The 19,709-nt window shown below is 36.5% G+C and overlaps 1 protein-coding gene across 8 annotated transcripts in view; it reads right to left on the minus strand.

Moving 5' to 3' along the window:
- LOC106877163 (pneumococcal serine-rich repeat protein) overlaps nucleotides 1-19,709 on the minus strand; it is a 38,103-nt gene that overhangs the window by 15,557 nt on the left and 2,837 nt on the right. For 5 of the 8 annotated variants that reach the window (XR_008265143.1, XM_014925980.2, XM_014925982.2 and 2 more), the window contains exons 2-11: nucleotides 8,975-13,872; nucleotides 8,220-8,344; nucleotides 7,845-7,928; nucleotides 6,534-6,601; nucleotides 5,778-5,846; nucleotides 4,580-4,711; nucleotides 4,095-4,204; nucleotides 3,133-3,262; nucleotides 2,638-2,787; nucleotides 1,700-1,823 (exon numbers count right to left, since the gene is read on the minus strand). Coding sequence is in view for 7 of the 8 variants with exons in the window: in XM_014925980.2 (XP_014781466.1) it covers nucleotides 1,700-1,823; nucleotides 2,638-2,787; nucleotides 3,133-3,262; nucleotides 4,095-4,204; nucleotides 4,580-4,711; nucleotides 5,778-5,846; nucleotides 6,534-6,601; nucleotides 7,845-7,928; nucleotides 8,220-8,344; nucleotides 8,975-13,872 (5,890 nt within the window). In the remaining variant the exon portion in view is untranslated. The remainder of the gene's footprint in view (nucleotides 1-1,699; nucleotides 1,824-2,637; nucleotides 2,788-3,132; nucleotides 3,263-4,094; nucleotides 4,205-4,579; nucleotides 4,712-5,777; nucleotides 5,847-6,533; nucleotides 6,602-7,844; nucleotides 7,929-8,219; nucleotides 8,345-8,974; nucleotides 13,873-19,709) is intronic. The other 3 variants (XM_014925981.2, XM_052971449.1, XM_052971450.1) reach the window with 1 other exon arrangement.

A 19,709-nucleotide genomic window follows, 5' to 3' on the forward strand; every position in this document is an offset into this window, starting at 1 on the left:
AAATAGATTACATAATTCTTTCATTATTTTATCACAGTTTGTTTTGCGTCCAACAAATTCCTGTGAGATTTGGCTGAAAATTGAAATTTTGAAGTTGCGATTTTCACCAATTTTTTTTTTAGAATTGAAATCTCCATAGCCGAAAATGTGGGTTTCAGTTACAAAAAAGAAGAAATGGAGTGTGTGTGTTTACGTCTCCATCATGTGTGTCAAGTATTTGTTTTATGACAAACCTCAGAAGTCACTGCACGCCACTAAAATATATATATATATAATTAAAGATTCAGTTGAATTAGGTACTTAAGTTGAAGCACCAAGTCAGTCCGGTATTATCCACACAGCTCAAAGTAAGGTTCACCTTATATAATATATATGGCAATTTGAATTTAGTTCAAGGACCCCCCAGTACTACTTTTGTGGACCACTGGGAGTCCGCAGACCCCAGATTGGGAACTACTGATCGAAAGCACCTTATAAATTTCAAAAGATTAGATTGTCATAAACCACAACAATTTGTTTATTTACTGCATTTTACAGTGTAATAACTAAAGGCATAACATATTTGTCAAATTCTTTCCTGAAAAGAATTCAGGTTTAGATAGTGTAAGTCAAAATTCTAAAATATATTTCAAACTAATGTGGACAGGATTAATTAACCTCTATGTAGTTTCTTGGCTGGTTTGAAATAACAGCCAAATCTCTTTTATAACAGACCTCGATGTCTTTAAAGTGAAAAATTTGCGGGGGAAAAAAAAAAAAAAAAAGGTGTATCCTGTATGTTGGAAATCTAATATGGTCTTGTTTCCAAGGAGAGCGGTTTATCTCAAACTGATGTAATGTTTTCACTGATTGATTGAATGGAGCATTTGAAACAGCCGTAATGCCCCGATACCTGGACATCCTTGTTACTTATTTGCTTTTTATTCACCTAACTTCGAGCTGTGCGGACCTTACCGGACTAACTTGGTGCCTCAATTTAAGTGCCTAATTGAACTGAATCTTAATTATTTCTTTTATATATATATATATATATATGTATAAAATGTAGTTCTGTGATAGAAAATTCAACAAAAAAAAAGTACTCCACCTGGTGAGAGATAAAGATTATTTATTTAAAGGGCACAATACATGTATTTAAGCACTACTAATAGTTTCATATGTTGAGAAATACTCAAACGTATTCTTCAGGCGCAAACCACATGTCATAATGAACGAAAAAAATTTTCTTAGTTCATTATGGTATGTGGTTTGTGCCTGTCGAATATGAGTATTTCTCATCATACGAAACTATTAGTAGCACTTAAATACATGTATAGTTCACTTTAAATAATATATATATATATTCTATATTATTGCATTAATTCTCCTAATTCTTTATCACACAAACCAGTAAATTGAAGGAAGCACATACAGTAACAAAAGCCCCAGTACACAAAGCTTCATCCTATTGCCTTCATGGATTACAGTTGACTTATCTAATATTTATTTGAATCATTAGCAAAACAAACACACAAAAGTAGGAAATGCAAAAATAATGATAATAGCTATAATATTGAGATTATTGTTTATAAATTCACGCAGGTATGTAGTTGGAGTCTTTTTTTTTTTTTAATACTTGAAAACTAGAAAATTGTTAAATGACATGATTATAGCATCCAAAATCATGCATAACATAATAAGGAATATTTTTGGAACTTACCAGTTGACCCACATTCAGAACAGCTGACAAGCTCTTCCTTTCTGTTACGCCCTTTCATGGGGCCCTTATGGCAAAAGCGGCAATCTTTCTTTTGGTTTGTTTGCTTTTTGGAAAAAAAAGAACGCTATATAGCATTCATTTAGAAAAAAGTGAACATGTTAATTTTTGAAAGAGGTAAGTTAAACCTAACAAATATATGCGAAAATGTTAAACAAGTTCATTTACAAGATAAAAAATTATTGACTGATTATAAATGTACAGCCACCACAAGATTCACTCCTTGTTATGGTGTGATGGTTTTGTATGTTTCAACAACCCTGTGAACTATGCCAGCAGAGGGCAAACTCCTGACAGGTCCTCTCACGCTGGACAGGTCAAAGGATAGAGGCCAGGTTAATATAGACCTCTTCTTCACAGAGGTAAAAATGGGCTTGTATAGGGTCGACAACCCTTCCTATAAAAAAAAGCTAAGTTACAAAAGCATTGATGAGAATTCAAAACCAACAAGACTTGGGAGAGGAAAGACAGCCCAAAGTCAAGAACAGTGGGGAAAAGTTGCCGATGGATTATGTTCAAAGTGCTTAAGTGAAAAAGTAAAGAATGAATTTAAGATTGATACTGAATTTTGTAATTACTGAAGTTTCAGTTTGTAAACCATTTTTGTTATTTAGTAAATATGTAGGTGATAAAAATATCTTTTTTAAGTATCATTAACTTTTAACTAGCATTTTTGGCACTGACATGGAATAAAGTTTTTGTTAAAAATTATGAGAATAGTTTTTCGTTTATATATACATAAATAGCATTTTTTTTGTAATAAGGCAAGGAAATATAGTTTAGTTCATCAACCCGTATCAATAAAACTTAGATATCTTAAACTGACAAACTACAGGTTTCAATGACATGCTGAAGAACTGTAAACTCCACACTGACAATACCTCTTTATGGTCCTTGTGGTCTCCAGCAATTTTCCGGCCTCTCCGTGGAGAAGGAGTAGGAGCTGGTTGAGGAAGTAGAGGCTGGCTAACTTCCGAATCACTTGAATCATTGTCATTACTCTCACCATCAGAACCAGAATCTGCTTGATCCTATAATAAAGAAAACATTAATCATTGTTAGACATTTGAAAGCAGTTTTATAACAAACGTGAATTTATTAAATCAAGTTTTTTTAGCATTTTCCATGGCCACAGTATAAGAAACAATTGTAAAAGCAACTATCTATAACAGCTTTATATATAAATCAGATATAAACGGGAAGAAAGCAATATATGTGTTATATATAATAAATGAAAATATAATCATAATATATGAGTGGTTGAGAAGTTTGTCTTCCAACCACATGGTTTTGGTTCAGTGCTGTAATCGACTTACCCACTGCCCCTAAAATTGCTGGTCTTGTGCCAAAATTAGAAAGAATATCGATCTACTTACATCTTGGTTATCGTCCATTTCTTCAGATGAATCAACATTTGAAGGTTTCACTAAAGGATTAAGTATCCTTTTGGGAGGCCCATAAATACACGTGTTGAGAGGAAAGTATTTAAGTTCCTTTGGTTCATATCTGAACAAAAGAAAGTATAAAGAACAATTTAAGCAATTATGAGAAAATAAAACATATATTATCATGACAGAAGTTGTCATTTACCCTCTTATTACAAATATCTCCAACCAGATTCACTCTCTATGGGCTTCAATTGAATTCTAAAATATTTGAGAATTTGGGCTGGTTTCATAAAACATCTAACTTTTTGTCTAACCTTTTACCATTCAGGTTACTCTGTCAAATGTAATTCTTATTTATTTACAGGGCTTTGAATTAAACATGCATTATCTCATTGCTTTGAGATCTCAATGAAGTGATTGTTTATTATTATAATGACATTGTTGGGTAAGTGTGAAAGGCTGAATCTAGTTTGAATGTGAAACAGGTAGAATATATTGGCTGGATACAGCTGGTTTAAATGCTGAAAGGTTAATGATATATGAGCATGATGTTTGAAAAACAACATAACAAAATCTAAGGCAGGTTTTTTTTTTCTTTTTGCCTCAAAACTTTACTATTTATTATCTTTTATTCTTAGCACATTCTCTGACCATGTAGAAGCTTTGCTGTTGGCTAATATGTATTGGTATCTAACTGCATGTAAATAGTGGATAGCCACAGATTATTTATAAGACTTAGGGTTTAATGTTGTAAGTAAATGGTTAATGGAGACCTTGCCAAAAGTAGAAATTATTTTAATTAGAATACTAATTTGTTCTTAGCAATTAGTATTTTATAAATAATCTTTATACAGAATTCCAATATGAGGAGATTTAATATTTAGAAAAAGTAAATCATTAATAATTTGAAATTTGAAAAAAAAAAAAAAAAAAAAAAAAAAGATACAAACCTTTTGTAGAATTCTTGGTATTGCCCTGGGATCAAGCTAACAGGATAAGCAGGTACTTTTGCACAAGTAGTTTCCAGTTTAGGATATTTGTGAGCAGGATAGTGGATAACCTTGTTTGAAATATATGTTTCACAATAGTCAATTTTGTCAAGAATATTATTATTTAGAGAAATCTTTATGGAATGACATAATTCTTTATGCTAGATTTTAAAATATTAATTTAGTAATAACAAGAAAAACTGAGAAGATATATACAAATCACATGCTTATGTTGAACCAAATATACTCCTTTCTTATTAACTTGTAATTTTATGACAATCAGAAAAATCATTATTATAATTAAAATTATTTGGTCAAAGTAATTTCAGACAAATCAGTGAAAACATTTTACTTTTCATCCATTTAAAATTTATTCAATCAACTTATTTATTGTCCTGCCTTCTTTCATGGTTAATGAACGCAATTTCAGAATCACAAAAACTCACCATAGTTTGCAAGTCAAAATATGCCCTTCTCTCCTCCCTCCTTTCTCGCTGAAATTGGCTATTAAACTCTGAAGCTGATCTCATTGCCTTCCTTACATAATCAGCCATCTTGCTCTTTTCAAGCTTAGGAGGCTGGAAAAAAAAGACAAGCAAACTTAAGAACTGATGAGTGATAAAATATAACCAAAAAAAAATACCTAAGTACATAGGTACTGAGTGGTTGGCGTTAGGAAGGGCATCCAGCTGTAGAAAGTCTGCCAAATTTAGATTGGAGCCTGGTGTTGCCATCCGGTTTCACCAGTCCTCAGTCAAATCGTCCAACCCATGCTAGCATGGAAAGCGGACGTTAAACGATGATGATGATGATATGATAGCTGTTTACTGGTGGCCAAATATTACTAAACATGCAGATCCTGAAATCTTCATTTTTTTACTTGGTTCAATCATTGGACTGTGGTCACGCTGGAGCACAGCCTTAAAGGGTTTAGTCAGACAAACCAATTCCAGTACTTCTGATCATGGGAGAGGTCAGCAGAGCAACATCTTGTATCTGTTGAGAGTTGGTCAACGAAGGCTTTTTACTGGATGACCTGTATATATCCGTGTATCAGAGTGTGCATGGAAGTGTGGCATGTTCTTGCTTAGTTCCTCAGCAATGTTCTACAAAATGAATGTCTCTCTCTTTAATGACTTTAGCGGTTATAAAATGACTGCCATACAGTCTTTCGTTAGAGGCTTTATCCACAAGGTATTAAGAATAGGCTGTAACATGCAAGCCACACCTCCAGCTATTTAGCAAGTGTTTAAGCACTGGACCCATACAACAGCACTGGTTCCAGTTGCAATAGAAGAAGCTTCTTTCAAGATTTCCAGCTGACACCAAGGCAATCAAGAACAATCCATGCTTTTGTGAGACAAATTTTTACATTCAATTCAGTGGATACAACATTACCTCACAGTATACAAAGGAGTTTAAAGGGCTTTGTTTGATTGTGTTTACTGAACCCTTCCGATTGCAGCAGATGTATCCAGTCTTTGAAGCATTGACGTAAAGACCAATATCTGCTATTATTGTTACAAGATTAAGAAGATTTGAATGACTTACATATAAGTATGTATAAACATATATTTCCATGAAGATATACGCACAGATCTTATTGAGTTAATTCAATCCAAAAAAGGAATATTAAATGCTTACCACTTCATAACCTTTGTGCTTCTCATTAATAGACTGTCGTTCTCGTTCATGGAGAATTGAAGCGAATTCCTATTAAATGATACAAAATGATTAAAACCAATAAATCATATTATTGATTCAATTGATGGATCAACTGTCTAAACCAGCATTTCTCAGCTGGGGTTCCGCAAGAAAGAGCGAGAAATATCATCTATATATATATATATATATATATATGATATTTACCACGTGAACTATGATTTAAAAATATGAGAAAGATAAGGTATATAATTTTTTGTGCAGGGGTTTCTTGAGACATGTAATTTATTTTAAGGGTTACGCAAGGGTAAAAAGGTTGAGAAACACTAGTATAAACCATCCCCAGGAACAGTTTCATGAAAACCTATTTCTTTAAAACTACACAATAAATTTTGACTATACAAATAATATATAACATATTTTGACATTGTTACAACAGTATTTCTTGTATTTCTTGAGAATGTATGACAAGATATTTGTGTCTTGTTAGGTAATTTAGTTTTGTCAGTATATTTTGCTTTCTTGAAGTACAGACCATTTTATATCTTCTAAGTTAGCATTCTCAAGTTCACAACATAGTTACAATTGAAATGTAATCTATGGTGTATTTATAAAGAAATGAAACAATAAAGTGAAAGGAAACTGGTTTAAAAAAAAAATATATGAAATTAGAAAATGCAAAGATCAATAATTCGAACTCAAAAATGTTGGCTTTAAATCAAGAATTATATAACACACCTGATATTTCTCAGGATAATCTCTCAACATCAAATCATATACTTCTTCACATCTTAGGGCGGTTAATCCTATAGAAGAAATAGAATAAATTGAAAAAGTAAATCTATTTGGTAATTAGCAAATTAATGATAGTATAGCGAGAAATGTGAAACTTATAATTGCAGTATAAGCAGAAACAATATCAATAATATCTATGTGATATACAATACTTTTCTGAATGGAAAACACCCCAGTTGACAAGCAAAGCTCTTCATGGGTGAGCTCTCTACGAATGCAATGTTGCTCTACTAACCTCCCAAATGTTATGTAGATTCTGATGGAAAATGTGGTCAAGTCAAATAAATCTAAATAAGTTGGTCAAATAATGATGATGAGATATTATAATTAGTATTGAAAGAGTTTATAGTGATTGGATAGAATTTCTCACTTTGTACAAATAGTTTTGTTTTTAGTCCAAAGTTTTCAATATTATATTAACCCTTCAGCATTTAAATCGACCATATCCAGCCCAAATATTCTACTTGCTTTGTGTTCAAAACTGGCCAATTCCAGTTTCTCACACCTACCCTACAACAGCATTCAAAAAATAAGCAATCACATCACTGAAATCTTGAGGCTACAAAATAACGATGGTTAATTGAAAACAAACATCATCATCATCATCATCATCATCATTTAACGTCCATTGTCCATCTTGGCATTGGTTGGACGATTTCACTAGGCTGGCATGCTAGAAGGCTGCACCAGACTCCAGTCTGATTTGGTATGGTTTTCTATGGCTGAATGCCCTTCCTAACGCCAACCACTCCAAGAGTGTAATGGGAGCCTTTACGTGTCATTTGCATGACACTGGTATCTGCCACGACTGCGATTTCGCACAGCTTGATGGCTCTTCTTCTCAAGCACAACATAATGCCAAAGGCCTTGGTCATTGCCTCCATGAAGCCCAACACTTAAAAGGAACTCAGCCACCCCACCTCTGTGAGGCCCAACAATGTGCATAAATAAACCTTACATTTGACAGAGTACCTTAGTTGTGAAAGGTTAAATTCATTCCATAAATTTGATAGCTAAAATCATTACATACTGAATTACAACTGATTGATAGCAGTAGCAGTTTGTCATATTCAATTGTTTCGAAAGCAGGGATTATTTCAGATTTCAGATTTCAGACTGAATGCAGCTCATTTGATTATGAAGTAAAGTAACTCTCTTGACACAAGAACTGGAGATACTGGTCAACAACAAACTTAAGCTTAATCTGGTGTATGTTAATAAAATAAGCAAATGAAATTTTAAAACGATTTTTACCAAGATCACACTGGGTTTCAGTAACTACACCACGTTCTCTCAAAAATTCCTTTTCTTTCATTTCTGCAGGCCGTCTTTTCAGATCTAGAAATTAAAAAATAAATAAATTTTTAAAATTCAAGTCAAACTATACAAAAACTAAAAAAAAAAAAAAAAAAAAAAGAAAAATCTATTCATAAAATTCGACCATTATTTTTCATTAATCCCTTTATATAAAAATAATCAAAACAAAAGTTTAAAAACTGAAATACCAACATTTTTGTTTGATTAAATGAAATCCTCATTTGAGTATGTAAAAATTTAAAAATGAATTTGTTCACAAAGATATATTTTTGATTTTTAAAATACTATTTCAAATGCAACATATACGCTTACCTGGATATTTTCGTTTAAATGATTTAACAGTCAAGTATTCGCTGACTTGTTCTTGCAATATGTACCATTCACTACTCATATCTGGCCATTGGTACTCAAAAAGTTGATCAGGAAGGAAGGCATGACTTAATAAAAGAGAAAATAATTGAGTGACAATGGTATGGATACAATCCAATCATATTTTATACAATTTGACAGTTTTAAAATATTATTTTCAGTGCCCAAAATTACTACTGTCGATGCATGTTATTGAATACAAATATATATACTAGTATTATAATCCGATTTCATTCAGGTCTACTCGGGCTACATGTTCATATACCTAGATTTTAATGAATCCTACAACTGATCGATCAAATGACCCATCCATCCACCCATCACTCAATCAATCAAGATATCTATATATATATATGGGCCTTGTTCTCTCTCCCTCCCCCTCTGTGTGGACATATTTCTCTTTGCGTGCATAAAGAGAGGGAAAGTGCTTAAGTCAATCATGTTCAATCAATAAATTGTAATCTCTCTCTTTCCCCCACTCTCTCTCTTTCTACCTGTGCATGTATATCACTGCACACATGTATGTGTGTGCGTGTGTTTGCCTCCAGTGCCAAAAAATACTGTCATCAAAAGAGGTTGAATGTCCAAATCATCACATTTTGTTTCAGACAAAGCCATAAGAAAAAAAATTACCAAGTAAAAAAATAACAAAACAGATATAGTGAAAACGATTTAAAAAAAAACAACAAAGTACTTACTGTTCATGGTCGTCATGATCCACAATCTCACTATGATCTTTACGGCTAGATGAACTACTTTTCTCTGTTGTTGTCACAACTGGTGGACAAGATGTGGTCCCATTTGCTTTAGGTTTTGTAGTTTCAGCACTAGTAGTTGCTGAATCTGCTTCTTCGACACTTGAAACTTCCATTGCCGTTTCAACCCTAGGTTCTGCTGATTCATCTTTTATATTGGAACTAATTTGAGAGTTTTCGGTAGAACTAGATGTCGGTTCTGAAGGAGAGCCAGAGTTAATTAGTTTAGCTCTTTCAGAAAAATCCGATGATGCAATAGCAGTTGTAGAAGTTGCTTGATTTTTCTCTGTTTTTCTCAAGTCAGACTGACCAGAACTTGATGCCTGTCCCATGTCCTTTACTGACCTGCAAGTAGCTTCTGAACTTTCAGTAGAATTAACATCAATACTTGACAAGTGCTGCACATCAAACTGATTTTCAAATTCAGTAGAACTTGATATGCCTTGGTTATTAGTAATTTCATTGCCAAACGTTGTGGTTGAAGCAGAAATGTCAGATGCATCACAATTTCCAAAACCGTCTTCCAATAAACTGTTTGCTGAGGATGTAGCAACATCTTGGCTGCTTTCTTGGTCCACACTCATTGAGCTAACAACATTCTGAATGTTTTCAGTGCAACTGGCAGTGACTTGGCAATTTTCAGATGAAGTAGCTGATGAACTAGCATGGTTGCTGTTAGTGTCTGTACAACTAACCTGAGTGCTGCCCACGAGACTAGCAGAAGAACTTGCAGAAACTTGATTTTTTTCATTAGAACTGGCTGTAACATGATCACTGCCACTAACTTGGCTGTTATCTAAAAGCTGATGGCTTTCAGTAGAACTAGCTGACACCTGACCGTGATCAATAGAACTAGCAGTAACCTGGCTGTTCTGAGTTGAGCTTGCTGTATGTGCTTCACTAATTGTGTGGCTACCACTTACTGAACTGGCTGATACCTGACAACTTACAGCTGAACTGGCAGTAACAAGAAAATTTTCAGTTGAACTAGTCAAAGAATTCTCATTCCGGAAGGAATTGCCAGAAACTTCATCTTGTTTAAAAGAGCTGGAACATCTTCGATTCTGACTAATTCGTGATGAAGAAACAGATGCTTGATCATTATTTGAAGAAAACATAGAAGCTGGATGTTGGTTAACAGATCTGTTAGTTGTACTACACACTTGGCCCATTTTACTCTGGCTTACTGTCTTTAAAGGATCACCAGTCATTTTCTCTACTTTCATAGAACTTCCTGTCACATAATCTGTCTTTCCAGTATTGCCAAACAACTGACCAGTTCTTGAAGAATTGGTACTTACAGATGCAGTGTTCATGGAATTGTCATTATTTCCTAGTGTAGTTTCAGGTTTCTTAGAATTGTCAGCTGTTGAAGTTTTTACAATATTACCAGGTAAAGTGCTTTCCACTACACCAGTCTTCAGAGCAGTATTAGATATTTGACCAAATCCACTGTAACCAGCCACCATCTGATCAGTTTTGGAATTTCCAGACATTTCATTAGTCTTTCGAGAGTTATTGGGTGCCTGTACATTTGTGACAAGACTTGATGGTAACTGTTCAGGTTTTAAAGAACTGCCATACATTTTGTCAGTTTTAACTACATTCCCAGAAATATAATTTAATTTTGAAACATTTTCAATTGTTTGGTTGGGGAGAGAACTAGATGAAGCTTGAGAAGTGTTAGAAACCTCAGTAGATGGCTTGACTTTTTTACACGAATTTGAATTATTATCTTTCCTGCAAGCATCTGAAATCAAGTTAGCATTCAATGACTCCTCAATAACCTGGCTTATATTGGGGAGACTACTAACAGGTCTTTCAACCGGAGAAGTGTTACTGGAAATAAAAGCAGTGTTAGTAACACTGTCGACAGTCTGTTCTGTTTTGCTGAGACTGGTTGAATCTTTATAAGAGCTTGTTGTTCCTTGACTATGTGACAACGAATTATTAGTTTTCAGACCCCGACTTTCAGAACTACTACTAGACACTTGGTTCAATTTCATAAAGTTAGCATTCCCATAGGGGCTCCGTAACTTAGTGGGGTCTGAGGCAGTTCTTGCTGGAGCAACAGGATTATTCAAATTTTGTTTACCAGAACTTACTGAAACTGATGCAGTGAGTGTATAATTTGCAGCTAGTGGCTTTCCAGAAGTCCCATGCAGTTGGGGCCCAACTGTGCTCAAATGTGAAACCGATGACACATGTGCAGAAGTGTTTGAGGGTTGTAAAAGGTGAGTAGAACTAGCTGGTTTCTGCATAATGTGGGAAGAACTACCAGAAACCAGCAGAGGATCCACAGAGCCACTAGGTAGGTGTGTTACATGAGAACTATCAGATATCTGTGCTGACGAAGTAGAATTGCTACATCCTTGTGGTAAATGCACCGAGCTGGCAGCCATTTGTGATAGATGCACAGCATTGTCTGATAGTTGTGATGGATGCACAGAACTGCCTGATACTTGGGAAAGCTGTGATACATTATCTGACATCTGTAAAGAACTGGCAGAGCTACAAGCGACTGGTGTAGAGTTAACAGAATTGCCGAGTACCTGGGTAGTATTACCCAACATTTGTACAAGGTGTGCAGAACTGCCTGACACCTGTGCAAGGTGTACAGAGCCACTTGACACCTGTGCAGGGTGTGCAGAGCTGCCTGACACCTGTGCAGGGTATGGAGAACTACCTGACACCTGTACAGGTTGTGCGGAGCCGACTGACACCTGTCCAAGGAGTGTGGAGCCGCCTGACACCTGTGCAGGGTGTGTAGAACTGCCTGACACCTGTGCAGGGTGTGCAGAGCTGCCTGACACCTGTGCCAGGTGTGCAGAGCTACTTGACACCTGTGCTAGGTGTGCGGAGTTGCCTGGCATCATAGCTGGGCGTACAGGACTACCTAATACCTTTGCAGGGTGTGCGGAAGCACCTGACACCATAACAGGCTGTACAGAACTTCCTGACACCTGTGCAAGGTGTGTGGAAGCACCTGACACCTGAGCAGGGTGTACAGAAGCACCTGACACCTGTGCAGGGTGTGCAGAAGCACCTGACACCCGTGCCGGGTGTATGGAGCCCCCTGACACCTGAGCAGGATGAACAGAGCCTCCTGACATTTGTCCTGGATAGGAGGAATTGTTAGATCTTTGCATTGAGTAAATAGAATCTTGTATATTGTAACTAGAACTGACTGATCCTTGTGGAGAATATACAGAGCTACTAGGAACCTGTGTAGGCTGAAGGGAGCTACTAGAAACGGAACTTTGGTTAGAATTCATATAACTAGCTACAAAGCCAGTTTGTAAAGAACCACTAGTAGACTGAGGAGTGCTTATGGGTATATCTGATAATTGAGCGGAAAGCATTGGTCTATTTGACATTTGGTCAGGATGCATAAGTCCTGACCGTTGACTATGTTCCATTGGCTTTCCCTGCATATGCCCTGCTGGGATTTGGCTGGGATGTATGATTCCAGGAGGAACTTGAGGCTGATGCACAGAGCCTGGCCCTTGATTTATAGGAGTATTTATCATGTGAATAGTATGCATTGTGTGAACACCAGGCATTTGACCTGAATGTTTTGGACCAGGAGATATTTGATTTGTGTGCAATGAACCACCCTGTACTTGTGCAGGATGTATTTGACCACTAGAAATTTGACTCTGGTGTTGCTGCTGTTGTTGTTGTTGTAATGTACTAGGTAACATCTGGCCATGGCCTGTTTTCAGAGCATTATTTTGCATATGACTGGGTGTCAACAAAGCATTATTAGGATTTACTGGGTTAACCATATGACCTAAATTCATCGATCCTTCAATACAATGGCCAGAAGTAACAGAACTACTTGAGATATGACCCTGGTTCAATGAACTGGATTCCAAATGTCCAGAACTTACAGAACTAGATAATATATGACTTGGACTAACAGAAATGGGTCTCATCTGGCCAGCTTTCTTGGAACCAGCAACCATATGAATCACTGAACTACTCGGCATTTGTCCAGCACTCACAGAACTATTTGAAACCTGAGTTATGTTCATAGAGTTAATATCTGGTGTGGACTGCTGATAACTTTCCGTTGAAGTTACTCCTACCGGACTATCATTACTATGAGATAACTGCATCGAATTTACTGGAGTTGAAAAACTTTTTGAAATAATCATGGGTTCTGTTCCAGAATTTGAAAAGTTCGGAGCAACAGAGCCAATATTACTTGATGTTATTAGGCCAGATGGTTTTCCAAGACTCTGAGCAGAATATTTTGAAGGACAAGGATTCATTAGCGGGTTTGTTGAACTTGTAGAACTAGCAGAAGTTGTAGTAAACCCTATCTGACCTAATGTTGAACTGGGGAAACCAGCAGCGGTTTTACTATAAGTACTAGAAGCAGAGAGAATTTTAACAGAATTATTCTTTTTGGAGCTGGATGTTGGACTGAAAAATGGAACTTGATTACTTGTAGGAACTTTTTGGTTGCTATCAGAATAGGTAGGTCCTTTGAGGTTTCCACAACTAGGTAATGGTAAACTATTTGAACTGTTGGGTAATAAATAAGAGTTTACTGGATTAACATTAGGATAGTTATTTGCTGAGGACTGGGTTGGCATGTTGTAGTTTTTAGTAGATGGAGCAGAAGCAGCTGTGCTCATTACCAAGGTTTCGGGCCAAGGAGGTGGAATTTGACACCCAGGAACTGAATTCAAAGAACTAGAAGCAGTAGATGCCATATGAGCTTGAGACCACATATTTCTCACAGAATCTGGTTCAGTGTTGTTCATTTCTCTTGTACTGTACGCTGTACTGTGGACTTGTATATTCCTGGGTTGCAAACCACTGTCCCCTGTCTAAATAAAGAAATAGAAAATTACGTGTTAAAGTTGATAATTTTACTAAAATATTTAGCATTCTTGCTTAAATTAAAAAATTATTTTCCATAAATCTTCAAATGCTCTCCAAGTACATCTGGGATTTAAAGAATAAAAGTAGCTTTGATTACAATATTAATTCAACAATAATTAAAACTATTCCTGCACATATCAATAGCTTTAAGAAGTAAAAAAAATCTGATAACCTGCACAACTTTTAAATTCAAAACTGGAGTTGGTTCCTTTTTGCCTTTACCCAAATAAATTCATCTTATATAACTTTCATGTTGTCTACTGAATAATATTGTTCTAGCTTTTAAGAACTTTTGAACTTGTCATACATCTGTCCATGTCTACAAATTTCCAGGTTTTGCTCACTTTCATCACTTCTTTTATACTTTACCTTATCACCTTTTGAAATTTCATCTCTAACTTTGATCCACTGCTCTCCCTTTGGCTTGCCTATCCAACTCATATATACAAACATACTTTTACAGCCACCTTCCACTTGTGTTACCACACACTATACACAGCAACCATTACAAATCTCATATTTTAAGTTTTCTAAGGGGATGACAAAGTTGATTACATCAACCCGAGTGCTCAACTAGTATATATTTCACTGACCCCAAAAGAATGAAAGACAAAGTCGACTTTGGTGGAATTTGAACTCAGAACATAAAACCAGAAGAGATGCAGCTATGTATTTATCCAGCTCGTCACCTTAATAATGATAATAATAATAATGGTTTCAAATTTTGCCACAAGGGCAGCAATTACATGGGATGGGGTAAGTCAATTACATCACCGCTAGTGTTCAGCTGATACTGATTTTATCGACCCTGAAAGGAAGAAAGGCTAAGTTGACCTCAGTGGAATTTGAACTCAGAATGAAAAGACAGATGAAACACCACGAAGCATTTTGCCTGCTGTGCTAATAATTCTACCAGCTTGCCACCTTAATGATGACAATAATAATCCTTTCTGCTATAGGTACAAGGCCTGAAACTTGGTGGGAGGGGGCTAGTCGATTACATCGACCCCAGTGCATAACTGGTACTTACTTTATTGAACCCGAAAGGATGAAAGGCGAAGTCGACTTTGGCAGAATTTGAACCCAGAATGTAAGGACAGATGAAATGCTGCTAAGCATTTTGCCCGGCGTGCTAACAATTTTGTCAGCTTGCCATCCTAATAAAAATAATAATGATCGTTTCTACTAAAGGCACAAGGCCTGAAATTTTGTGGAATTACATTGTCCCCAGTACTCAACTGCTATTTAATCGGCCCTGAAAGGGTGAAAGGCAAAGTCGACCTTGGTGGAATTTGAACTCAAAATGTAAGGATGGATGAAATGCCGCAAAGCATTTTGCCTGGCATTCTAATGATTCTGCCAACTCGCTACCATAATAATAACAATAATAATAATGACATCAATAATAATAATAATAATAATAATGACAACAATAATGATGATATCAGTTTGTGGTCTAAACATCCCCACCTGCCCAGCTATACCATTGTTGCTAGAACCATCACCATTCAACTGTGACCATTGCCGCCACCACCACTGCCTCCCATCACCTCCTTTACTGTTACTATCTCCAATTATACCTCTTCCCTAGCAGCTTCTTCTACACCATAATCACCATACACAGCAACACTAAACCCACCTTTATTACCTCTTCACACATCACCATCAACAGCTGTCCATCACCTCAGACAGGTTGCCTGGACCAAGACCACTGTTTCTCTACAAGCATTCCTGTCTTCTCTTTGTAACTCTACATCACAAGAGAGTTGATCAATGTACGTCATTCCGGGTCAACTGACATGAGAATTCCCATGGCTTGGAACCCACAGAAGGAGCTCACTCACCAATTCATCTTTGTTCCGATAGCAGTCACCAGCAAATCTTGTCCTCCACTCTCAAATGATTGATATTATGTTGTGGACATTTCCATAAAGCTCTTCTTCCATTGGACATTGATTCCATGATTTACTGAGAACAGCATGTAACATGTGTGTGTAGGCCCCATGAAGCTTGCTATCTTTTTGTCAGAATTCATACTGATGAACCATAAAGAACTGATTCTCCTATAGATCTGAAGAATCCCCTTTTCAAATGGTGTAGACTTCCAAATTATTCTTGATTTTTTTCAGTGTGTTCCATGCTTTTGCTAAGTGGATTAATACACTTTTTGTGGTGGATTAATTATTACTTCAGAGATAAGTGAACCATTTGACTTACTTCAGAGGTGTACCAGTTAACAAGTTGATCTAACCAGAATATCAAGCTTTCCCCTTTGGGATGCCATTACAAGTTCATCCACACAATCTACACAAACCACCTCCCTCAATACTCACACCACTAGGATATCTTCCTCCACCCCATTTCTAAGTCTGTATATCTGTGTTTCTACCTGGGTTCTCTATATAACTTAGATAATTACATACTACTTGGAAATATATTGTGTTGAAAGCACAACTGTGAATTAAACTTGTTAACACTTGGTCTTTGAGTTTGTTATTCTAAGTTGCCTGAGCATGTTTATATGAAGCTGTCATCCTGGGGAATATATATGCATACACACGTATATGCCCATACCAGTATAGCCTCTCTCTTGTAGACAACACATGTTATACACAGTATTTGCCAATTTTATTCATGCTCTACTATCCATGCATGCTAACATTACATATCCAATGGAGCGTACTAACCTCATTTCTTTCCAGTTTTAGCTTTTGCAAGTTTTCTGCATTCAAGGCCCATGTCTCACTACCATGCAGCATCACAATTCTAGCTTAAGCATCATACAATCTACCTTTCATTCTGACAAAAAAATGGCTTTAGTTGCCAGTAGACACAATTGTGCTATGAACTTTCTCAAACCCTTTCTTATTCTACCTACCCTACTTTCTGAAAAACCACCTCCTCTGCTCATGTCAATTACGTAACAGATGGTATCAACTATTTCTTGTGAACCTGCCAAGCATTTAAGAACGTCCATTTCCAGTGAGCTCATACTGCATATACCATATACGAAGCATGCCATCTGTTTCTTGCCCCTGTGATTCCACTACATTTTATGCGTATCCTTAACTTAGAATATATCAGGCAAGGCAATTTTCCTGATAACACCAGGGTCATGTCTTCTTTATTTACTGTGATCCGTAGTTTTAGGAAAGTTTACCTTTTATAACCTTTTCATTCAGGTTTTGGTTATATGCCTGTATGAATGTGCACACACACAAGTGCATATGGTTTAAAACTATTTATATATACATATATACACATGCAAACACATTTACACATGTACATATTCACTCACACATATACATACATCTATGTGTGTGTGTATGTGCGCATATGTAGATATATCCTTAAGTCTGAATATGTTTGCATAGGTGAAGCAAGTAGGTAATTAATTGACCTATCTTTGCATTTGTTTGTTTATGGTATCAGCTGGATATCAAATATCACGGTAATTTTGGTTGGACGACAGACAAAGACTGGATGGGGGGGGGGTGTATGAATGAATTTATGCATTTATCTTTTATCTTTTACTTCTTTCAATCATTAGACTGCTGCGATGCTAGAGAATTGCCTTGAAAAATTCTTCGTTGAAAGAATCGATCACACTTTTTTTTTTCTCTATGCTTGGTATTTACTTTAGCAGTCTCTTTATGCCAAACTGCTAAGTTATGGGGATGTAAACACACCAACACCAGTTGTCAAATGGTGGCAGGGGACACACACACATATGACGTTTTTTTTTTTTCAGTTACTGACTACCAAATCCACTTACAAGGTTTTGGTTGGCCTGAGGTTATAGGAGAAGACACTTGCCCACAGTGCCATGCAGTGGGACTGAACCTGGAACCATGTGGTTGGAGAGTAAGCTTCTTACCACAGAGCCATAAAAACAAAGTTAATATTCTATAGACACAGAGATTCCTCTCTGTTAAGACATTAATACACCAAAGCTGACACGGTACTGCTCCCAATCTCACACAAAACAGCCCACAACAGGCATCCTACTCATACATACAGATGAATACATCATCATCATCACTTCATGTCCACTTTTCCATGCTTGCATGGGTCAGAAGGAGTTTATTGATGCAGATCGAATGCCCTTCCTGCCACCAACCCTCACCTGTTTCCTCCTGCCAGACATGTTTTTAGCAGAATATTGGAAATGAATGACAGTCATTCACAACAATTACACAATATCAAGACAAGGAGACACAAACAAACATGCATATCCCCACCCTCACTTAATGTCCACTTTTCCATGCTTGCATGAGTTGGATAGAGTTTATCTGAAGCAGATTTTCTATGGACAGATACCCTTCCTGTTGCAAAGTGTCACATATTCCTGAGTGAAGTAATATTCCCCCATGGCCAGGCATGTTCCTGCAGAATACTAGAAATGAATGATACTACTTGTATGACAGTTACCTTTATATATCTGAGTATTTGTACACATCTTCTTGCCTACTTGCATATGCCTGTCTCCACATATCAGCATCAAACTGCTCCTATACACCTGTGATACATGCATGGGTACATTTTTGAGTATATTTAAATATATTACACATTTTCATCCGCTAGCTGTTCTTGTTCGTCAGTGTATCCACATACAAATATATAACTGTATATATATATATATATATATAAATAAATATTTCTAAATTTCTCTAAAGGAGACTATGGCAGCGGTACTGGATATTAATAGTTATCGCCAAGCTAACATGGCAGTCCAGGAAAATAGGACGAATGCTGCCGTTGATTTGCTCCAAGAGGCCATCGCCTCTAGCTAGCTATGTGACACCTGAACCTGTGTCCGGTTATAATGGACACAGGTTCATGTGTCACATAGCTAGCTAGAGGCGATGGCCTCATGGAGCTGGCTACAGAAACCATGGCAAAACAGGTGACTGGGGCCTGGTGCCACTCTCTGGCTTGCCAATTCCTGTCAAACTGTCCAACCCATGCCAGCATGGAAAATGAACATTAAATGATGATGATGATGGTTTCATGTAAAAGTTACACTTCCATAAACAGCATGATTTTCAAACACGCTTAAATAGAAAAGTATAAATGTATATAATATCGAAGATTCTATTGAAATTACACCTATTCTATTTCTTTTTACTGAGTAAGCTATTCTTTCTCATCTATGAACCATTCCCAGACAATAATATTATACACACACAAAAGTGGCAAACTGGTAGAAACGTTAGCACGCCAGGTGAAATGCTTAGCAGTGGTATTTCGTCTGTCTTTACATTCTGAGTTCAAATTCCGCTGAGGTCAACTTCGCCTTTCATCCTTTCGGGGTCGATAAATTAAGTACCAGTTGCATACTGAGGTCGATCTAATCAACTGGCCCCCTCCCCAAAAATTTTGGGCCTTGTGCCTAGAGTAGAAAAAAATATTATACACACACACTTACACATCCATCCGAACCATGCAATCATGGAAAAAGTGGACGTTACGTGACGATGGTGATGAATAAAAGTTGTTGGTAATGTACAAAGTGGTCAACATCTTCATCATCGTTTTAACATCCGCTTTTCCACACTCGCACAGGATGGACAGAGCTTATTGTGGCAGATTTTCTACAGCCCTCCTGTCCTCAAACAAGGTATTATTCCCCCATGGCCAGACATATTTACACAAAATACTGAAAATGAATGACTACCTACTTCACAGTGACACTCATTTACAACTATGACGCAATGCCCAAACTAAAAGACACGCACACATCTCTCTCTCTTCGATATATATATATATATATATATATATA

Source organism: Octopus bimaculoides, chromosome 11 (assembly GCF_001194135.2).
Source record: "Octopus bimaculoides isolate UCB-OBI-ISO-001 chromosome 11, ASM119413v2, whole genome shotgun sequence".
Lineage (NCBI taxonomy): Eukaryota > Metazoa > Mollusca > Cephalopoda > Octopoda > Octopodidae > Octopus > Octopus bimaculoides.